Source organism: Dysidea avara, chromosome 2, assembly GCF_963678975.1.
Source record: "Dysidea avara chromosome 2, odDysAvar1.4, whole genome shotgun sequence".
Lineage (NCBI taxonomy): Eukaryota > Metazoa > Porifera > Demospongiae > Dictyoceratida > Dysideidae > Dysidea > Dysidea avara.
The window spans coordinates 44,950,038-44,974,255 of record NC_089273.1 but is presented as its reverse complement, the minus strand read 5'-3'; the positions used below and the strand labels follow the sequence as shown (position 1 = coordinate 44,974,255).

The 24,218-nt window shown below is 37.3% G+C and overlaps 2 protein-coding genes across 3 annotated transcripts; both read right to left on the bottom strand.

The window, feature by feature from the left end:
* Nucleotides 1–439: 439 nt before the first annotated feature.
* Nucleotides 440–13,314, bottom strand: LOC136245686 (uncharacterized). 2 transcript variants are annotated; one of them, XM_066037183.1, is made up of 2 exons: nucleotides 8,630–13,314; nucleotides 440–833 (listed from the first exon to the last, which is right to left on the bottom strand). In XM_066037183.1, the coding sequence occupies exons 1-2, from the start codon at nucleotides 11,728–11,730 to the stop codon at nucleotides 806–808; spliced, it is 3,129 nt and encodes a 1,042-aa protein (XP_065893255.1). In that variant the 5' UTR covers nucleotides 11,731–13,314; the 3' UTR covers nucleotides 440–805. The 2 variants fall into 2 exon arrangements, with proteins under 2 accessions (XP_065893255.1, XP_065893249.1); XM_066037177.1 differs by having other exon boundaries at nucleotides 440–737.
* Nucleotides 11,741–15,312, bottom strand: LOC136248134 (probable outer membrane protein pmp6). The gene is made up of 3 exons (XM_066039949.1): nucleotides 12,740–15,312; nucleotides 11,829–12,651; nucleotides 11,741–11,770 (listed from the first exon to the last, which is right to left on the bottom strand). The coding sequence occupies exons 1-3, from the start codon at nucleotides 15,310–15,312 to the stop codon at nucleotides 11,741–11,743; spliced, it is 3,426 nt and encodes a 1,141-aa protein (XP_065896021.1).
* Between the last annotated feature and the right edge of the window lie 8,906 nt (nucleotides 15,313–24,218).

The following is a 24,218-nucleotide window of genomic DNA, read 5'->3' as shown; positions in this document are numbered from 1 at the left end:
CGTGATACCTGCTACAAAGACGTTTTGGGGCTTAAATCAAAGAGATTTAGCGTGCCTTAGGAAATTTTATTGAAAATCGTGAGAAATCGTGAAATCAGCAAGCGGTCGTGATATGAAGGCTGAAATTGTGTGTCTCACGACCAAATTGTGAGAGTTGAGAGGTCTGATCCTGAGATATTACCCGTCACGTGATGCATGGGATCTATAGTTCATGCCTTCATGATCTATTTTTGCAGGCCTGGTCACATATAAGCAGGGATACTGAACCTGGGTATACTGCACCAAGTCAAGGCAGTTTTGTTATGAGAGATGACATGCACAAAACTACATAATGTATATACACATGTTCAATACTGTAGTTACAAATGCAGCTGTAAAAATGTAAATGACTATTACTGTATTATGCACTACATTAAAATGAATATTTGATGAACTCTAATGTGATGTGTACTTCAGTGGAGTATATAATGTATAGGAGATGATAGTTCAGATTTGCTAACCAATGGGCAAATCTGAACTATCAACACATTTAGAGCATATCACATATGCACAAAAATACACATTTTATTGTAGTGATATCATGAATAAATAAGTATGTCACATTGTGTGCATGCATACAGTATGTGTGATGATTCATTACTGAAATATTTCTGTAAAATTTAATGAATCAGTCTTCAATTTCATTCATCACTTCCATAAAGGATTCACGATAGTGAATAGCTTCATCATAAGTGTTGCTGTAGAAAATTTTAAAGAACACAGATGTGGATAATTGGTGGTATCAACTAAACTGCAATATGTACACTCAGGTTGAGCTGGATCCTGAAAAACAGCTAAAAATGAAAAGAATCATTTTTTTCTACATTTTAATCAACCAAATGATAAAGGTGACAGTAAGTGTGTCAGCAACAGACACGTGTATTACAACTACAAATTCAGAAGAGGGCTGTAATAGACACAATACTTAGCTATATGGCTCCTCATGCATAGGAATTGTATGTTACAGATTTATAAATATTGTGTTAGGCATTTGAACAAAAAGATTTTAAAGTATTTTTAGTTGGTCAAGCAGTGCTAGATCATGTTTAAATGCATTGGATCCAGCTCAACATGTACATTTAACTATAGCGGTGGTCAATATATATGCAATAGTTATACCATGGGCAAGAGTGCTTTGCCTGATATATACGCACAAGCCCGAGGGCCACAGGCCCGAGAGCAAGTGCGAATATAAAGGGAAAGCACAAGTGCCCATGGTATAACTAATATGTTCTACTTTAGCATGTAGTCTCACCTAATTGGCAAAATCTTTAGTTGCCATACCCTTCTCTTATACAGGGAACCAAGTAAGCTGTGATTGTGGGATTAAATTTTGGCAAACAAACTGTGATTGTGGGATTCAATTTTAATACATCAAACAGTAGTTTGATTTTATTATTGCTAATATAGCAATTTTAAGAGACTAGTGTTACTTATGCTACTTTAATTGCTACATTTACAAAAGTAAAAAACAAACTACTGCTAATGTATTAAAATTGAATCCCACAATCACAGGTTGTTTAGCAGAATTTAATCCCACAATCACAGCTTGCTTGATTCTCTATATAAGAGAAGAGGATAACAGTAAAACATCAAAGAAATCTAATGATTTCTGGATATAGTGTGCACACCTATTAGGTATGCAATGTCTCAAGTTAATGAGATATACACACTGGTGGCAGTGCATATTATATAGTTATACAATGGCCACGAGTGCTCGTTGTATAACTGTTATGTACCATTCACCTAATAGGTGGGGAGAGTCTCACAAGACAGCTGTAACACTTATAAAGGCCAGGTTTCTAACATCGATTGTGGGTAACCAAGCCTGACGTTGCAATGACGTTCCCCCTGCAGTACTGCAGCCACCTGAGATATTGAAAGCTAGTACGCTATGGGTTATATCACTAACCTGTCGCTGTTCCACTCTCATCATGTAGTGCTCAGCATGCCAGAGTGCCATATAGACTAAGCACCAGACTAATTGCCATAGTGATTCTCTCGAGCAAAAAAATCAGCTAAATAGACGGTTTAAGTAAACAAAACCTAACTACTAAACAATAATACTAGTCTAATTCTTACTATTCACACTGGCTAAACTCGAATCTGGTGGCATGACAAAACTGGTTACCACAATCGAACATAAAGGTTAGTATTATTTAGAATATATTTGTTTTATTGAGTCATTGTCGAAGTGGACTACAGTTTAATCTGGGCTAAGATGGCACCAGACTAGTAAGGTGTATATGTACGTTTATATATATGTATGACTAGAGTTGTGGCCACCCGCATTAGATTTTTCGATCGCCATTGGCTGCTTGTAAACATTATACGTATTGGTGACGTTATGGCCCACAATCGACTTTTACATGTCAGGCTATAAAAGAATTCGAGTGATCTATGTAGTGTCTTTCCACTTATTAGGTGAGGTGTCATAGTGGTCTTCGCCACCGGCACTTGTGCTATGCTGCACAAAACCGCAGCCCGTGCAATATCTGTATATTGCACTGCGGTCGGTGCATTATAACTTATAATGCACTCGTTGTGGTCTACAAAACCGCAACCAGTGCGTTATAAGTTATAATGGACTTGCTGCGGTCTGCAGCATTGCAATATACAAATTATGGCACTGGCGGTGCCTTTGAACTGCCCATGCAGAGTGGTACATATCTTGTTAAGGCAGTGTGTAACAAGATATATGCACTGCCTTAACAAGATATACGCACTGCCTTAATGAGATATATGCACTAGTAGCAGTGTGTATATCTCGTCAACATTTTGAGTCAGTGAGATATGTGATATATGCAGCACTGGCTTTCCTTTTGATCTGAGGTGTGAAAGTGGTACATATATATATATATATATATATCAAGACACACGGTAGTGTGTCGTGCGGCCCAAGAAGCCGGCGTGCCACCCGTGAGTATATTAACAGGAAGAAAGAAAACGCAATTTTCACACCTATATAGCTCTGTGATCCCTTATCCGATTGGAACCAAATTTGCTACAGACGTGCCGGCCAGCTAGGGGTGTCTACACACCAAATTTGAAGAAAATCGCGCCAGCCATTTCCGAGATACGAGCGAACAAAATTTCGTTTTAATGTCTTCGTTTTTTTCTTCTACTGTACTTCTTCATTTCGCACACTTCGCAAAATCCGCCATAAAACACGAATGCGTACTCGGATCGGGCTGAAATTTGGCACACTTAAAGGGCTCATTAAGGTGGATCTCTGTACCAACTTTGGTAGGAATCCGATGAACATTCACGGAGTTATGACCGATTATTTGCGTAAAATAAGGTCGAAGGTCTGTCACGCCTACAGGATAAACTCCTTTGAGGAATCAGTTGAAAATTGATATGTAGATGGAGCAACCATCGTACGAGTGCCTTTTTGTGGTTTGAAAGGAATCGGGATAAAGACCATGGAGATATGACACAAAGCCCGACCTGTGTCAAAATTACGCGATCGATTTTTATGAATAAAAAACTATTAGTTTTCGTGTCTACCAGGCAAACCGCTTAGAGTAACGAGCTGAAAATCAGTATGTAGCTGGAATAATCATTATAGAAAGTCCTTGCAGTAGTACAGAAGAATCGGATTACAAACCACTGAGTTATGATTCGAAAGACAACTACGTGTAACAAATGCGAGATCGAGATACTCTAATAGAACAGTCACCCTAATAAAGTATTCTGCTGCATTTATAATTTACTCAATTATATTACATTGCAAGTTATTCTGTAGGAAATTCAGCTACAAACAAGTCACCCTGTAGTCAGATCAGCCAGAAGAAGGTACCTAATAGAGAGTTCAGCTACAAAGAAACCATCATGTAGAGAGTTCAGTTCAAACAAATTGCCCTGTAGAGAGATCAGCTAGAAGAAGTTACCTTGCAGAGAGTTCAGTTACAAAGAAACGATCATGCAAAGACTTCAGCTGCAAACAAATCACCCAGTAGAAAGTTCCACAATGAACAGACCACACTGTAGAGAGTTCAGTTAGAAACAAGTCATCTTGTAAAGAGATCAGCTAGAAGAAGTCACCTTGTAGAGAGTTCAGCTGCAAATAAATCACCTTGTAGAGAATTCAGCTGCAAATAAATCACCTGTAGAGAGTTCAGTTAGAAACAAGTCATCTTGTAAAGAGATCAGCTAGAAGAAGTCACCTTGTAGAGAGTTCAGCTACAAAGAAACCACCATGTAGAGAGTTCAGCTGCAAACAAATCACCTGTAGAGAGTTCTGAGAGAAACAAGTCACCCTGCAGAGAGATCAGCTAGAAACAAGTCACCCTGTAGAGAGTTCAACTAGAAGAAGTCACATTGTAGAGAGTTCAGCTACAATGAAACTATATACCATGTAAAGAGTTCAGCTGCAAACAAACACCCTGCAGAGAACTCAGCTACAAACAAATCGCCTGTAGAAAGATTAGCTAGAAGAAGTTACCTTATAGGGAGTTCAGCTACAAACAAATCACCCTGTAGAGAGTTCAGCAACAAAGAAATCATCCTGTAGAGAGTTCAGCTGCAAACAAATCATCCTGTAGAGAGTTCAGCTATGAAACGATCACCCTGTAGAGAGTTCAGCTATAAGAAGTCACCTTTTAGAGAGTTCAGCTACAAAGCAACCACCATATAGAGAGTTCAGCTGCAAAAAAAAATCAATCGCTCTGTAGAGAGTTCAGCTAGAAGAAGTCACCTTGTAGAGAGTTCAGTTGCAAATAAATCACCCTGTAGAGAATCCAGCTACAAACAAATCACCCTGTAGAAAGATCAGCTAGAAGAAGTTACCTTGTAGAGAGTTCAGCTACAAAGAAACCACCATGTAGAGAGCTCAGCTGCAAACAAATCACCTGTAGAGAGTTCTGAGAGAAACAAGTCACCCTGTAGAGAGATCAGCTAGAAACAAGTCACCCTGTAGAGAGTTCAGCTAGAAGAAGTCACATTGTAGAGAGTTCAGCTACAATGAAACTATATACCATGTAAAGAGTTCAGCTGCAAACAAACACCCTGCAGAGAACTCAGCTACAAACAAATCGCCTGTAGAAAGATTAGCTAGAAGAAGTTACCTCGTAGGGAGTTCAGCTACAAACAAATCACCCTGTAGAGAGTTCAGCAACAAAGAAATCATCCTGTAGAGAGTTCAGCTGCAAACAAATCATCCTGTAGAGAGTTCAGCTATGAAAAGATCACCCTGTAGAGAGTTCAGCTATAAGAAGTCACCTTTTAGAGAGTTCAGCTACAAAGCAACCACCATATAGAGAGTTCAGCTGCAAAAAAAATCAATCGCTCTGTAGAGAGTTCAGCTAGAAGAAGTCACCTTGTAGAGAGTTCAGTTGCAAATAAATCACCCTGTAGAGAATCCAGCTACAAACAAATCACCCTGTAGAAAGATCAGCTAGAAGAAGTTACCTTGTAGAGAGTTCAGCTACAAAGAAACCACCATGTAGAGAGTTCAGCTGCAAACAAATCACCTGTAGAGAGTTCAGCTATAAACAAATCTCCCTGTAGAGAGATCAGCTAGAAGAAGTTTCCTTGTAGAGAGTTCAGCTACAAACAAATCATCCTGTAGAGAGTTCAGCTATGAAAAGATCACCCTGTAGAGAGTTCAGCTATAAGAAGTCACCTTTTAGAGAGTTCAGCTACAAAGCAACCACCATGTAGAGAGTTCAGCTGCAAAAAAAATCAATCGCTCTGTAGAGAGTTCAGCTAGAAGAAGTCACCTTGTAGAGAGTTCAGTTGCAAATAAATCACCCTGTAGAGAATCCAGCTACAAACAAATCACCCTGTAGAAAGATCAGCTAGAAGAAGTTACCTTGTAGAGAGTTCAGCTACAAAGAAACCACCATGTAGAGAGTTCAGCTGCAAACAAATCACCTGTAGAGAGTTCAGCTATAAACAAATCTCCCTGTAGAGAGATCAGCTAGAAGAAGTTTCCTTGTAGAGAGTTCAGCTACAAACAAATCATCCTGTAGAGAGTTCAGCTATGAAAAGATCACCCTGTAGAGAGTTCAGCTATAAGAAGTCACCTTTTAGAGAGTTCAGCTACAAAGCAACCACCATGTAGAGAGTTCAGCTGCAAAAAAAATCAATCGCTCTGTAGAGAGTTCAGCTAGAAGAAGTCACCTTGTAGAGAGTTCAGTTGCAAATAAATCACCCTGTAGAGAATCCAGCTACAAACAAATCACCCTGTAGAAAGATCAGCTAGAAGAAGTTACCTTGTAGAGAGTTCAGCTACAAAGAAACCACCATGTAGAGAGTTCAGCTGCAAACAAATCACCTGTAGAGAGTTCAGAGAGAAACAAGTTACCCTGTAGAGAGATCAGCTAGAAACAAGTCACCCTGTAGAGAGTTCAGCTAGAAGAAGTCACATTGTAGAGAGTCCAGCTACAATGAAACTACCATGTAGAGAGTTCAGCTGCAAACAAATCACCCTGTAGAGAACTGAGCTACAAACAAATATGCCCTGTAGAAAGATCAGCTAGAAGAAGTTACCTTGTATGGAGTTCAGCTACGAACAGATCGCCCTGTAGAGAGTTCAGCTACAAACAAATCACCCTGTAGAGAGTTCAGTTACAAAGAAACCACCATGTAGAGAGTTCAGCTGCAAAAAAATCAATCACTCTGTAGAGAGTTCAGCTAGAAGAAGTCACCTTGTAGAGAGTTCAGCAGCAAATAAATCACCTTGTAGAGAATTCAGCTACAAACAAATCACCCTGTAGAAAGATCAGCTAGAAGAAGTTACCTTGTAGAGAGTTCAGCTACAAAGAAACCACCATGTAGAGAGTTCAGCTGCAAACAAATCACCTGTAGAGAGTTCAGCTAGAAACAAGTCACCCTGTAGAGAGATAAGCTAGAAACAAGTCACCCTTTAGAGAGTTCAGCTAGAAGAAGTCACATTGTAGAGAATTCAGCTACAATGAAACTCCCATGTAGAGAGTTCAGCTGCAAACAAATCACCCTGTAGAGAACTCAGCTACAAACAAATATGCCCTGTAAAAATATCAGCTTGAAGAAGTTACCTTGTAGAGAGTTCAGCTACAAAGAAACCACCATGTAGAGAGTTCAGCTGCAAACAAATCTGCCTGTAGAGAGTTCAGTTAGAAGAAGTTACCTTGTAGAGAGTTCAGCTACAAAGAAACCATGTAGAGTGTTCAGCTGCAAACAAATCACCTGTAGAGAGTTCAGCTAGAAACAAGTCACCCTGTAGAGAGATCAGCTAGAAACAAGTCACCCTGTAGAGAGATCAGCTAGAAACAAGTCACCCTGTAGAGAGTTCAGCTAGAAGAAGTCACATTGTAGAGAGTTCAGCTACAATGAAACTACAATGCTGAGAGTTCAGCTGCAAACAAATCACCCTGTAGAAAGTTCAGCTATGAACAGATCACCCTGTTGAGAGTTCAGTTAGAAACAAGTCATCCTGTAGAGAGATCACCTAGAAGTATCACCTTGTAGAGAGTTCAGCTACAGACAAATCACCTGTAGGGATTTCAGCTGCAAACAAATCACCCTGTAGAGAGTTCAGCTACAAAGAAATCATCATGTAGAGAGTTCAGCTGCAAACAAATCATCCTGTAGAGAGTTCAGCTATGAAACGATCACCCTGTAGAGAGTTCAGCTATAAGAAGTCACCGTTTAGAGAGTTCAGCTATAAAGCAACCACCATGTAGAGAGTTCAGCTGCAAACAAATCACCCTGTAGAGAATTCAGCTACAAACAAATCTCCCTGTAGAGAGACCAGCTAGAAACAAGTCACCCTGTACACAGATCAGCTAGAAGAGGTTACCTTGTAGAGAGTTCAGCTGCAAACAAATCACCCTGTAGAGAATTCAACTACAAACAGATAACCCTGCAGAGAGTTCAGCTAGAGTCAAGTCACCCTGTAGAGAGAATCCTGTAAAGAGTTCATCTACGTACAAGCAGATCACCCTGTAGAGAGTTCAGCTACATTTCAAGTCACCCAGTAGAGAGGCCAGCTGCAAATTATCCTGTGGGAATTAATTGACATGTAATAAATATATGCAAGAGTTCATAATATAATGAACTCTTGATATATGCATTACATATATAATTTGTACAATTACTGATAAAATCAGAATGAGTTAAAGTATTTATAAAATCTACTTCATCTTTTTCTTTTTCCTGTGGTAAAGAAAAATATATAGGTTAACAAGCCCCAAAGCTGGCCATAGGCCGGCTTTGGAGTATACAAATACAAAAAGAAGTGAAATCTAATCAAAAACAGCCAAGCTGTAAAAAAAGGAGTGCGGCCCTTGAAAAGGCTATGGTGAAAAAAGATGTGAAATCCAAGGTGGCGGCCAAGAAATGGCTGTGATGGTAGGTTAATGGTAAAAATTTTAATAACAACAATTCAGGTGAATTTGGTGCCGCTTAGTCAATTGGCACAAAATTCACCTGAATTGTCGTTATTAAAATTTTTACCATTAACCTACCATCACAGCCATTTCTTGGCCGCCACCTTGGATTTCACATCTTTTTTCACCATAGCCTTTTCAAGGGCCGCACTCCTTTTTTTACAGCTTGGCTGTTTTTGATTAGATATATTATACTGTAATCATTTACTACTTACTTTACAGTTACGATAGTAGCGTTCCTTCTGCTATTATCATCAATAATACTATCAACAAAGTCAGACATTGGTATTTCATTGCTGTCATTGGTAGTATCTTGTACAGGAGGTATACAGCATTTAGCAATCTTCTTGATTGTGATCTTGTAATAATAGACTTCCATTATCAGAAAAGCTACCACTGGTAGTATAACCAATACGATGGTGAATGCTAACAACGAATCTGGATCAGAACTGTCAATAAGTGGTATCATTGAAACCACAATCAACAATTGTAAGATTAGGCCATCAAACATATTAAGAATTTCACTTGCACATGGTCTAAAGGTCATGTGCAATAAGGCCAGTGTGGCATTAACAGTGATCAACAGATACTGGGTGGTGTCATCATTAGATGAATTTGCAATAATAATGACAATAATCACCAGTCGGCATATCATGTAATAAGCTGCAAAACTACGATACTTATCTTTGTAACATCCTTGAAACTGATCCAGTAATGGCTTTATTCTTGTAAGGTTGACCTTGCTATTAAGGAATGGCTCAAGAAGGAGTAGAAGTGGTAGACCAATCACAATCACTAGTGTACACAGTATTGCTATGATAACATATGGTAGATGACGACCATGAAAATACTCTGTGTCAGGTGACAGGTAAGTATAAACCTTATCCACATTATGAAATGTCAGTGATCTCAGTAGCAGTAATGAAGTTGTGGCCACAGACGTATATGACAATAGCAGGAGAAAACATATAACATGGATGATTCCTCTGCTTACAAATGCTGATAACTTATTGGACAACCTTGCAGACAGGCAGAATAGTGCTGTGATGATTGTCACTGCTACTGGATGTACATAATGAATAAACTGTTGGTCAATTCCACTTTGATTTTGTACAAAGCAAAGTTGTCCTAGAAACTGTGGAGTGACCTTAGCTATACTGGATATGATGCTTACCATTGTAAACAAACCTTGTGAGTTGTACAGATGTTCACCTAGTAAAATATCCACCACACTGTAATAGTATGTAATAGCATACAAGTATCCAATCCCAGCAAGGTAATACGTCATAACAAACACTAGTATAACTATGACTATCCAATAAATCATTGATAATGTGACTACCAGTGCTGTGTGTCCCGTCGTGCATTTTTTAACACTTACACATTCTACAGAATCAAACGACAGAGTGTAGCCTTCCTCACAACTACCACAAGCAGTACCAGATCTGTGTGAAAGACACTGATTTATTCTTACTGGTGAAAGTTGGTAAAATTCATTGGTAGTTTTACAACAAGTAAAGTTACAATAATTATTAGGACAAATGGTCACTGTAGTTTTGCCATTAACTTCACCAAACCAATAACCTTCTTTGATGAATGATGTGCTATCAATACAAGATATGATGTCAGTATCACTGTAGCATATACACCTTGGTGTTTTGTTATCATAGTGGAAACCAGGGTGACAGGGTGATAATTCAACTACTAATTGCACAAAAATAGTTTTCAGGTCCAGCTGAGTTTCAAAATGTGAAGTAAAGTTAATTGAAAACATTTCTGCCTTTGTAATTTTGTCTCCTATCACACTGGTTCCTTGTAACATCTCACATTGGATTAGCACACGATCTGAACTAGTGGTCTGGTGATCTTGATCAGTGCTGCTTACTAAGAACTGTATTGCAATTACTGGTTGATTATAATAATCAAGTACACAAGCATTAAGTATAATCTCCTGGCCAAGCATTATATTTTTTATAAGATATTTCTCACAAATTGTGCTACTGTCATCATTAATGCATGTGGCTGGATCATATAGTACTAGTTTACTAGGGGTAGTGACAATGTGTTTACCACCCAACTGTCCTGATGATAAAGACATAATATTAGCACCAACTACTATGCTGTTATTTACACAGAGATCATCACAGGATGGCGGTACTTGTATGTAGATAAAGTTGCCTACCAGAGCAGTGTTGTTATAAAAATCAAGTCTTGTAGTATTTAGAATCAGATTGGTCACATTAACATGTTCTATTAGTTTAACTAATATTGTTCCACCATATCGTTCAGCGGAATTGTTTGAAAATGCAATGCTAGAACCATGACTAAACACTGCTAAGAAGTTCTCACTCAGATACATAGCTCCACCATCTATCGCAGTATTGTTTGTAAAATTTGCAATGGAATCTTTTCCAAAGCTGATCTTAGATTGTGAAATATAAACTGCTCCACCAAATTGTGCAATATTATTTATAACTGTTACTGAAGCATTTCCTTCAAGTGTAACACCAGACTGACCCTCACATTGTACACCTCCTCCATACTCTGTGACCCTGTTTCCTGACAAAACAACTTCAGACCAGTTACTGATTGTAATGTTAGAGTTGTCATATGAATATATTGCTCCACCTCCTCGTATTGCTTCATTATCATGAAAAGTAATGAAAGCAGTTCCTAAAATAACTGAAGTGCTCTGAGCATTTAAATACAAGGCTCCTCCACTTTGTCTACACTTGTTGTTGTAAAATGTTACCTTACAATTATCCTGAAAGTTGATAAAGCTGTTGATAGATGAGTAGAGAGCTCCACCACTTAGTTTAGCATCATTAATGTTCAATGTTACTATGCAATCTCCTTGGAAGGTAGCACCTGATTGGGTACTTAAAAATAAGGCTCCACCATGTTCCATGGCTGTGTTTTTGCTAATAGTTACCATTGAAAGTTTTCCAAATATTATCAGTGACTGACCAAATAAATACACAGCTCCTCCATTTTGTAATGCATAGTTATTTTGAATCATCACAATGCTATTATTACTAATCAATATGTATGATTTTTGTGTACAGTAAATTGCACCACCATCTTGTTTGGCTATGTTGTTATACAGTGATACAGCTGAATATCCTGTATATGTTATCTTGGAATAAATGGATGACAGTACACCTCCTCCATTCTGAGTAGCCACATTGTGAGCAAGTATAACAACAGAGTAACCTTCAAATGAGATGGAAGACATTGTACTACTATATATACCACCACCATATAAGGCTCTGTTATGTGTCATTGTCACATTTGTTTCTGCCTTAAAGATTATCATATGGCCACTATTAATATAATTGCTCCACCATTGTTGATAGCTGTGTTGCCAGTAAATGTCACTGTGGAGTTTTCATCAAACACTAAGCTCGACCATACAGCACAATGTATAGCACCTCCATCATATGCATCATTGTTAGTGAATGTTACTAATGTATTGTCTGTGATCAATATTCTGGAATACTTTCTAATGTCCACAGCTCCTCCTTCTACTGCTCTGTTGTCACTGAATGTTAAATATGAGTTTCCATTAAGTAATAAGCTACAATGATCTTTACAACGAATAGCTCCTCCATCACCCATTCCTTTATTCATTTTGAATATGATTGTTGAGTTTCCTGCAAATATTATATGTGAATTACTATCCCCAAGTAAAGCACCACCATTAATAGCACTGTTCTCAATAAATGTTACTGTTGAAGATTCATCAAATGACACTCTACTATTAATATAAGTCCTGCCGACTCCTCCATAAGAGCCATTGTTGTTTATGAATGAAACCAGTGAATTGCCTTCAAACTGAACATGAGAGTTATCTCTGTTACACATAGCTCCTCCTCCTCCTCCCTTGTTGTCATTGAATGTTACATTTGAATTTCCATTAAATAATGTGCTACAATTATTGTTACAATAAATAGCTCCTCCACTACGCGAGCCTTTGTTCATTTTGAATGCAATTGTTGAATTTCCTGTGAATGATATATTTGAATTAGTATTCCCAAATAAAGCCCCACCATCCATAGCAGTGTTTTCGGTAAACATTACTGTTGAGAGTTTGTCAAATGTGACTCGACTGTTTAAACAAACTCTGAAAGCTCCTCCATATGTGGCAGCATTGTTTATGAATGAACCATGTGAATAACCATGAAACAGAACAAAAGAATTATCCATACTATAGATAGCTCCTCCATTCTGTTCTGCTCTGTTGTGATAAAATTTTATGACTGAGTGTCCATGGAATGATATACTACTATTGTAATTAGAGCACATAGCGCCTCCATGCATTATACGTTGCAATGTTATGGTCAAATGTTACCATTGGTTGTCCGTTAAATGTTACATGAGAATCATTAATGTATATTGCTCCACCATTCCTTACAGCTGCATTGAGAGTAAATTTCACTTCAGAATTTTCATCAAACACTGTACTAGACTGAGCTGTGCACTGTATAGCACCTCCCACCATAGCAATATTATTAGTGAATGTTAACAGTGAACTTCCTGTGATTAATATTTTAGAAGTATCCTTAGCATGTACAGCTCCTCCAAATTGTGTTGCTCCATTTTTATAAAATTTCACAGTTGAATTCTCAAGGAATGATATGGTGCTATTGTGAGTAGAGAACAAAGCTCCTCCATCTGTGGCAGTATTACTACTAAATGTTACAATCGATCTTCCATTGAATGAAGCAGTAGAGCCATCCAATGATGATATTGCCCCTCCATCAGTAGCAGTATTGTTAGTGAACGTTACTAGTGGTCTACCTCTGGTTGATAATGTAGAATTATCTCTGGTGTCCACAGCTCCTCCTTGTACTGCACTGTTGCCGATAAATGTTACGTTTGAGTTTCCATCAAATAAAAGGAAACAATTATTGTTACAACGAATGGCTCCCCCATCACCAGTGCCTTTATTCATTAAAAGAACAATCGTAGAGTTCCCCATAAAAGATATATTTGAGTTACTATTTCCAGTTAAGGCACCACCATTTGTAGCAGTGTTTAGGCCAAAGGTTGCTGTTGAAAAATCATTAAATGAGAATTTGCTATTGGTGCACACCATGGCTGCTCCTCCATAGATGGCAGTGTTGGTTTCAAACAATCCAAATGAGTTTCCATGAAACATTACAGAAGAATTATCCCTTATGTACAGAGATCCTCCTCCACCTTCAACAGCTGTATTATTATTAAACTTTACAGTTATGTTGTCATTGAATGATAAATAACTATTTATATAACAAAAGACAGCTCCACCTTTAGACTTAGCAATGTTACTGTCAAATGCTACCATTGAGTTTCCTTCAAGTATCACATGGGAATTAACAATGTACATTGCCCCACCATACCTTAAAGCAGTGTTATCAGTAAATGCCACTACAGTAGTTTCGTCAAACATTATATTAGAGTAAGCATTACATCGTATAGCTCCTCCTAATGTAGCGTTATTGCTAGTAAATATCACTTGTGAACTGCCTCTAAATGAGAGTGTAGAACTATCGATTATGTCTATTGCTCCTCCCCTTACTGCAATGTTCTCAATGAATTGTACCTTTGAGTTTCTGTTAAATAACAGGCTGCAATAATCATTACAGCGAACAGCTCCACCGATGCCAGTGGCTTTATTCCTTTTAAATAGAATGGTTGAATTACCTTTAAACAATACACTTGAATTAACATTACTAGTTAAGGCACCGCCATTTCTTTTAGCAGCATTGCTATAGAAGTATATTTTTGAGTTGTCATCAAATGAAATGCTGCTACAGTTTACTGAGAAAATAGCTCCTCCATATCCGGTGGCAAAATTGTTGTTAAATTTTACTATGGCTTCATCAGCAGTGGAGATAAATGACGTGGTTGCAGAATAAATAGCACCACCATTCCATATTTTTACAATGTTATTTGTGAATGTTACTTTTGAGCTTCCTCTATAAGAAATCTTAGAGTGAAGTTGATAAATAGCTCCACCGTAATACACAGCTGAATTACCAGTGAAGCTCACATTACAATTGTGAAATATGATAGTGGACCTAACACTATAAATTCCTCCACCATTATTAGCTTCATTTCTGTTGAACAATACACTGCCATTAAGATGTAGACTAGCATGGGAGAGATAAACAGGTACTCCATGGTTGTTGACAAATATGGAGTTTCGTAAACAATTGTAACTTGGATAGTCACCATGTAAGAAGTCAATATAAACCACACTACTAGCTACTCCGTTAGACTCAAAACTGGTGTTGTCAATTATCATCTTTGTTTGAGTATGATTATCAGTTGAAGACAAGTAGTATATGGCAGCTCCGTGACCTCTGTGTTTGTTGTTATTTGTAAAGTGACAATTTTTGATGTACACAAATCCCGAGATATTTGACAGTACAACAGCTTGTCCTGCTGAGTTATGGAAGTAACAGTTTTGAAGAGTAACATCAGTTAAATTGTGAAATTCAATTCCTGGTTTACTGTTAGAACCACACCTTTCCCAGTTGATACCTTTCATGGTCACATTATTACAATCAACAAACTTCACTGCTCCAATATCATTACATTGTACAGTGGTAGAATTGATATGTCCAATAATAGTGACGTTTTCAAGACCTTCTAATATAACTGTTGAATACAACACAACAACATGACTTGTAATGTTGATGATGTTATTACTGGAGGCATTGTTAAGAGCATCAACAAGTGAATAGAAAACACAATCCCCAATTGTACAACATGGACTTTCAGTGCCACTATCTAAATCACCATTTGTATCACTTGTGCAGTTAGTAGAAGTATTATAGTTAGCTATGACTCTCTCGACCACTTCAGTACTCCATATGAAAAGCAGTAGAAATAAAATATTTCTTGACATCATAATGTCTAATTCTCACGTAGCTGTCTAAATAATTTATTCTCAACTAGTTACTCCAGTACATTTATAGCTAACAGTGGAAGCCTGATAAATTCTAATGTAGTTATGTGAACTATGCACCTTATTTATGAATTTCCATTATTAATAGTGAATTAGACAATCTATAGCTTACTACCGCCACATTATCTTAAAGAAGTCATCATGATGTGACTAAAAAAATTCTGTTAAAGGAGCTAACCCTCTCAGGATTTTTGTAATGTTAAATTGCTATAATACTGACTCACGAGCCGTGCGCTCGGGATTCATATCAATAGCAAGGCGGGGATTGATTGAAGCTTATTGTATAATATTGCAGGCCTTGCATTCACTTACACTTGTTGACTAGGCCAGGTGAGTGTCAATAAACCAGGTGCATGTTAACTATAGTATTCCAACTTCTTTCAGTGTCGTAGGTACAGCCTAGAAACACATGTACAGAGTATGCTATTTTACTGTTCCTAAACCTCAGTAATTTTCTGTGGACTAAACTGCTGATCACTGAGTTCCCGTGTAGGTGGTGCCCAGCTGTCCTAAAGGTTGTTGACTACAAACCATACTTTAATTAGTCTAAACTGTACCGTACTGGACACGTTTAATATTGTACGGTTTTCATCTCAACTGTTCTTTATGGAAAGCAAGATCTGTATACCTTTTCGTTTGATGCCATGCATATAAACTAGTAAAATAAGTGATTCCACAACTTATAGAACTAAAATAGAGAGTAGTGTTTGGAGGTTTATCAGAATTAGAATGACATATTAACATGAAGTTTTCTGGTCTGATTTCCACACTGCAGTGGTTCCGTCACTAATGCTTCTCGTCAAGTTTTTTAAAATTGGTCTACCCTTTTAGGGTTCTAGATATAGATGTATGTATTGTGAATAGCTATTATTGTTTGTTGATGATAGGCCTCTCTTTGTTGCCTAGAAATTTGCTATTTCAAATTCTATATTTTTATGCAATTAGCTACTGTACTACAAATTGAAACTTGAACTTCTGTATAATTTGTTATGCTGGCAAAAGAAAAAAGAAAAAAACCAGGTAATGAAGAAGAGATTGTCAGACCAGATCACACATACAATGCTACATAGTAATAGTGTAAATAAATTTTTAAAATGCTAGAATTATAATTGTAATGAAGAACAGATAGCCAGGTTGCGTATCATCTCAGCTGAAGTTATGTAAATAGGAACAGATTAGGACACAACAGATTTGTAGTAGTGAAATGTGATAGTGTGTTATGGCTATAATCATTCAATAGAAACCATTTACAGTATTACTGACAAGTGTGTGATCATTGTAATGGTTGTCAAGTGTCAAAGTGTACACAGGGTAATTTACTGTAATGTACACCTGTAATTATGTAGAGTTAGTTCTTTTATATGTGACTGTGTATACAAGAGTTCAGACTATACTCTTCCTCCCTTATAGAAGTTCTATGTAGGGAGGGAGAGTATAGTGATGTCCTACACTGCTGTGTAGAGTGGTTGCATCATTATCACGAATACATCATAAATCAGTGAGCTTGATTCCCTGTCTGGATGCATTGATATGTAAGTGTTGACATTGAGTTGATTCATCAAGGAAACCATTTTGGACATTTACTGTATATAGCATGCCTTGCTTGAAGTAATCATTCAGTTGTATTGCTGTATACAAGTGCTTCAATCAAACTGACACCCTTTTATTAGCAATTTGATATCTTTAGTTGATGAAAGACATTGGACAATCATTGACAAATATGCGTTTTGACAAGGTAATACAACATTAGATATTCTCTCTTTCCCTATTATAATATATTATTACAGTCTCTTGGTTATTACGGTCTCTTGGTGATACAAACCTCACTAGCATTCACCAGTTTCGTTTAAAATAAAGTAGTTCACTGATATATGTGGTAACATGATTTTAAGCCAAAGGATAGTACAAAACTGAGTGCTGCTAGGGACAAAATAAACCCTGCACTATACAGTAAATAAATAAAGCCATGTAAATTAAACCAGATGGGAGTATCAAACAGAAGAGGAGTTCTAGAAAATTTACTGACTGGCTTCTGACACCCAAGTGGAAGAACTGATACTTTACTGTACCTATGCAAGATCATACAGCAACATGGTCAACTAGTGGGGGAGGACATAAACATAAGAGGGGACTGGTTTTACTGTAAGACCAGGAGGGGATTGGACCACATTAATAGTAGCCTCTGCCTGGTACTACATGGAGCACACCATTAACTAACAACCATGTTTTAAGAATAAGTAACTAGTATACAAATAAAGAAGTTACTTTTCTCAATTTAATGACCAGGTGTGGTTCTAGGGGGTTTCGCCAGTTGCTGGAAACCAACCAGCTTTGTAAAATTGAAGTATGCTAATATTCAGTCTAGAACAGTCAACAGGTAATTCAGTGCCCCAAAACTGTGTAGCTGCTTTATTATTCTACTGAAAGAAAGGATGACAAATTACAGTGTAATCATTAGTTGCCAAGCAACTTGTACATGTACCTTTGTCACAAAACCACTACAAGTGCTTGTCCCTACTAATGATGCTTTTGTAGAGATCATTTATTTGTATATGATATACATACATATATAGGCTGCAGTGTGGTTATACCAAAAACCATCCTTATTATAATACTGTAATGATGTGTTCTCACTGGCAAAGTCATAAGGTACACTCATTAGTAACAATGAGGTGATCTTATAATGGCAGTAATTGCCAAAGCAAGCAAATGAGCTTGTTACACATTTCTTCATTTTTCTCCTTCATTTCTTCTCACATTATTACACATTTTGTCAGTTCTCTGAGATTTCTATGTTACCACATATTACATCACAGTGATTACCAGTGGTTGCCATCACATGAAACCATTCATCTTGTGGCCCTGGCTTTTTCACAATGAAGAACTTCAAAAATGTACACAGCTAACCATAATCCCAATAAAAGCTATTTGATCTTATTGCTATAATGTTACACTATCAAATTGCATGTATAAGGATTTTTATAGTGTAACACTATAGTACTTTGAATGTAATACAGCATCACCATCCCTACATCTTGTCATGGCATTAGATTGCATATAGGGAGCATGTCTGTAATACTATTATAGTACTAAAGACAAAGCAGTCCACATACCTACGTTTTGTTACGGTCAACAAAATCAGTTGATCATGCTGGTTAGATTATGTGTTTTATGAAATTTTAATGCAACAAAGGAGCCATGTAATATACAAATAAAATTAATGTTGAGACAGTTAGCTCTATAGCTGCTCTGTTCATATGAAAATACTGCTGTAAAATAATTGTGACCAGATTTATATATCAAAATCAATCATATTGGCGCAAGAGCCAAAACTGAGATAACACCAGCTTGAAGTGGCTGCACTATTGGACTAACAATTTCCACATCAAACTAGCCTTCAACCTGTCAGGTCTGCTTATGGTAGCCATGCCAAATGTCTGTACTGGTCTGTGAATACCAGGGAAGTACTTTAAAGAGTTCAAACACTCTGGACAGTTGAGTGAGGGAGTTGAATGTGTAATGTATGTCTGATTTGTGAGCTGCTTTTGACGGAATGTTTTGAGGTCTGGTGCCTTCATTTACCATCCTCGTCCATCTATCTATTGCCCACCTTTCCACCTCTCACCCAGTCACCTTCTGCCCCTGTTTGAGGACTTGTGATACAGCAACACTGGTGAAAAAATCTATATACAATGTAGTGGTGGGAAACTCTACAAGGATCACAGGTGCTTTTAAAGGGTATGAATTGCTCTATCTTTGATGACAAATCCATATGTGTACAGCAGCTGTCAAGGTGAGTGAGTGACAATACTTAAATTATTAAGTATTTTAATTTGAATATGCTCATTTGGGTGATTTTTTTCCAAAATCTAGTCACAATTTTTTTCCATATTTATAAATACAGACAGCTCTCTTCTGTAGTTCATAACTAGCCAGATATGTGTTTGTTATCAAAATGTCTTTGCTATGCTGGTCCACTGCTTTTGCTATGTTGACCTTGAAGCAGCATTCATATACATTTTATAACTGCTGTACATGCCTGTGGTGGGGGCCTCTTTGGCAACACAATGTCCATAGGTGATACCATGATAGTGCGTTCTTGTGCATATAGCATCTGCACTTTTCATAAAGTCACTCTCTGACCACCAAATCCACTGTCTGCTGTAGTAGTCTCCTCTCATCCTCATGTTTCTTCTAGTTGACCTTAGAGAATGCTTTTGTAAAGTTGACATCTTGGGGTTATTAGAGATGACCATTTACTGTACTTTTCTTCAAAGATGTACTCAAAGACCAACCCAATGAATTACAGGATCTACAGGGTTGTCTGGATACTACTGTGTAGTGTTTGCTTTATCCGAATTATCCCACTTAACATGACAGTGCTGCTGTGGCTGCTTTTTGTGCTTAATTTTTGTTAAAAAATTTGTCTTATTCTTTGTTTCAAAATGTTTAAAAGTAAAGTGTTGTTTATATTCAGCCAGTCATTAAGAAAACTATAAAAATATACGAAACGTAAAGGTGTCACAATCAGGGCTCAAACTACCATCCTGTTGTCATTGCTCATTGTCAACTTCTCTTGTTTTTGAAATGTATATAATAACCCTTACTATAACCGTTACAAATTAATAATGCCCTTTTCGTAGTTGCACATTTTCCTAGCAGTGTGTTTCCTAATCCTATGGCCGCTTTTCCCAAGTCTAGGAGTGATTGTCAGGATAAATTCACTTACACCACCACATGAAGAAAGCTGTTTTACCATTTTTCACAGTTAGTTTACCCTTTAAGTAATCTAACTGTACACATAATTGCCTGTGGTCTGTTATCATAGTCACAAGTTGGTGTGTGGTATTATGTTGTGGTATATATCAGTGTGTATTATACTGAATACTATAATATTAGATGGTACCTTGCTTGCAAGCAATCATTAAGTTACTTTAACAGTGCTATATAGTCTAAATAACTTATAGACCTTGCCAACAGAACTAAGTGATTAATTAACCCTCAAGTCCTAGTAGTGCCCTTGCTGCACTCAGACACTTTAACCTTGGGCCTTCACGTTACTAAATCACTTAGTGTCAAGTCAATTGTTTGAAATTGAGTAACTACACAGACTCTACTGTTAGCATCTAGTACATTTCCAAGATCCTGGTTTCTCTCCTCTACTGAAATAAACCCAATATTGTTACCTGGGAATTGTGGTTACAGACTGATCTTTTTCTCATGAAAAACAATAGCTAATTATGTAGCAACTGTCGTAATTATTTGTATTTCAAGTGTGATCAACAACCTTTACAGTTAACAAAATTATTAGTCGTATGTATAGTATGAGTTTACTTAGACTTTGCACATGTTTAAAATTATCTCTAGTGATGTGCGATTCAACTTAAAGAGCGGATCTGTATCCAACAACCATGTAGTCATGATTATTGTGGTACATTTTTCTAAAGAACTGTAAGTGCTACTGGTGTATTAAAGGCACAGGCAGCTAGTAAATTTTCATACCTGCCATCTATTGTTATGCATTCATGCATTCCTATTGCACTGCTATATCCTTATCAAAAACTCTTGTGGTTTTAGCTTACAAGTGGCTATCACCTTAATATCAAGCAATAAAGGTACGTCAGTGGTAATATGTGACTGGATCTGCGATACTAAGGCTGCAGCACATGTTGTTGTAGACCTTCAGTGCTGGTCACTGTAAAGTGTTAATAATAAAATAGGGCATGTGGGCACAAACTACACCGCATCACATAACAGGTCATACGTATCTTAATACTGGAATAGAATATTTCTATTATGATTATAACCTCACGTTCATGCCTCACTAGCTGCTACATCCATAACATATGATTGTATTCATAGATATATAGAGTAACGTAAGAATTCCACTACATTCAGTGTTCATGACATTGTATATATTTCCTTTCCTTTTTTACTTTTATGTTAAAGCACATATGTAAGAAAATTTGTGTCTACATTTCAGGTGTAGATATATAGACATTTGTTATCCTTCCAGACATGTATGATATAAGTTTAATTTGTAACCATCTAATTATTTAAAATTTAATATTTACGTCATCAACAGGTTTCTATTCACATCCACGTATACTACTAACCTGTATGATACAAACCCTTACTAGTTTTGTTTATACAAATACCACAGGTCTGTCGCCTGTCATGTGCAGTATATATGTTTTGTATATAGATCTCACTGTACATATTTATATTTGTAAATACGTATACATTAAGGTGCACTTTTAGTAAAGATTTTCCCGTATTTCAAACAAGCAAAGTTTATTTTCGATATATGTGACCGGATTTGCGAAAAGGGGTCTTCCACACACATCCAATTTACCATCTTTGACATTCCATAACTTCAGATCACAATACACTAATGACTTGAAATGTGGTCAGCAGTGAATATCACATAGCTTAATGGATAGAGTAACTTTCAGCTTTATGTGTTACTTGAATGCTAAGATATGGTCTTCCACGTTCATAGAATTGCATGTGTGTGGAAGACCCCTTTTCGCAAATCCAGTCACATATACTTCTCAAAGTATTTGTGCATGCACATAGCATTTACTTCTTTATGGAGTAAACAGACAGACATGTTTAAAATCACATTATTGACCCATTGATAGCCAAATCCTCAGGGACCACTTACCGAATTGCCAAATCTTGTCATACTAACCATCCTATACACAGAACTATTTAGTAATCATATATATCTATATTAACTAAGGAGCTCAACTATGTTATTTTATTAACTGCAGAAATGTTATCAAACAGCAAAGGCTAAACTTTGGTAAAAACCAGTCCGAACAAACAGCATTATCCCAATTAACTCTTCACAAAGATGTCTTACACTAGCTCCAAAGAACTATTCTATACAGTTTACACTGTGAAAAAAGAGGAATATAAGATGGTATATCTAATGGCTTAAATTATACAAATAATCTCAGTATAGTCTTGCATTATACTAACTATCTTATACTTTAGTAAAAAACCCATCTTATATTATGGGAAACAGATTATACTTTAGTTTAATACACATTCTTTGTATGGCTTTGTTTACTTAACTAAATGTGATAACTTTTTAGCCGGTTCACCATCAGATCAGCCATTATTGTCTCATTTTTAGCTTCACCATCTCATGTGACTTAAGATTTTTTTTTGTACCAAACAAAGTCATGATGATTTTACAATAAGTAGCTACACTTCTGTTAATCACTATAGCTAGCTAACTAGCTTCAGTTTGTTGTGATAATTTCATACACACACATTTTCATAGTCAGTAAAGCATATAATACCAGAAAAAATATTTATTCAATCTAAGAGTCATACAAATCTAGATTTTCTTGCTCAGTTAGCACACCTGCAAAAGTTCGTAGTAATGCTTGTTTAAAATTGAGGGGTCAGTGGTGTGCGCATGCGTATTAGATGCAATTAAGTCGCCATCTTTGTCGCTATTGTTGTATCAGGGGTTGTAAATGTGAGTGATATGACGGTGTATCTCGCGGAAAGAGTGTGCGCGATCGGCGCCATCGTCCAATGAGCCACGATGATAGTTATGGACCACAACTGTACATCCCTGCTGGCTGTAGTGGTGAAGTGGCGCGGCCAAGTGGACAATTCCTTCGATGGCAGCAATCAAAAACAGCTCTAGATGAGTAAGTATTAGACTAAAATGATAGCTTGTACGCAGTGGCGTAGCCAGACTTTTCGCCATGCCTGGGCAATGGGTGGGCAAGCCATTTCCCATGCAACACACGTACACATGCCCATCTTTATATGGACATCAATATAACATTTTTAAAATGCATTATGTATCATCCTACACTACTGTATGCAAGATGACTAATATCAACCTAATAGAAGCGAACGCCTAGCTAGCTATTGGCCTTCTAACCTATTACATACATCTAGCTACATGTGTCTTAATACCAGACAACAAAGATTCTTGAATTAAAGCACGAGGCGCTCTATCACGTGATGACTATGCTCTGCCACTACAGTTGTTAGCCTAGAAAAGTAGAAACAAAAAGAAAAGAATTGCTGACTGAACAAGTACTCCATACCGTTTGAACTGAGCAGTATCCACACGGATAGATGGGTGCTAATTTCACAAATACCTCTAGACTGCTTTGCCTCCCGAGTTTTGACCACACCGATAGCTACCGTGATCACTTAATCCAAATGTAAACCGTCCAGCCCACTATAGTGAAACCAATTCTTTGTCCTTCACTCCTTGCTACAATGCTGCGCGGTTTTTTGTAATCACATGATCTTGCTTCTATTTATTGCCTCCTCTATTTGTGCACAATCAAGTTACTCGTAGGGAAAATCCCTTGGATAACCCCATCTCTGTTTAGCCAAAAAGAAGGAAACCATCGGCGAAAATGGCACGGTGAGTGTTGTAAAAGTTGTGCTATACTTATTCTTGTACAGTGACTAGTTAAGTAACTTTAGCAAAATCTCGAGCTATCCAGCCCACGTCTTTATAATTACTCTAGGAGCTGATGGTGGGGCAAAGAAGTCTGATGCCCGGGCAATTCCCTGGCTTGCCCGGGTTTGGCTACGCCACTGCTTGTACGATAGCAGGCGCTTATAATTTCCAATCGATAAGCGCCGTGGGAGAAAAAGCGGTCTGGCCACGCGAGACTAGGTTTAGCCGTATTAAATTGTTTATTGTGTATTGTATGACAATGACCTGCAAATGATTCAACTTTGGTGTTCAGTGCTGTGTACGTATTACATGTTTTATATCCTGTTATTTCAGCTTATGGCAGATGACGAGTGGACACAGTTCATCAGCCATCAACAGTAAGAGTATGCATGATCTGCTA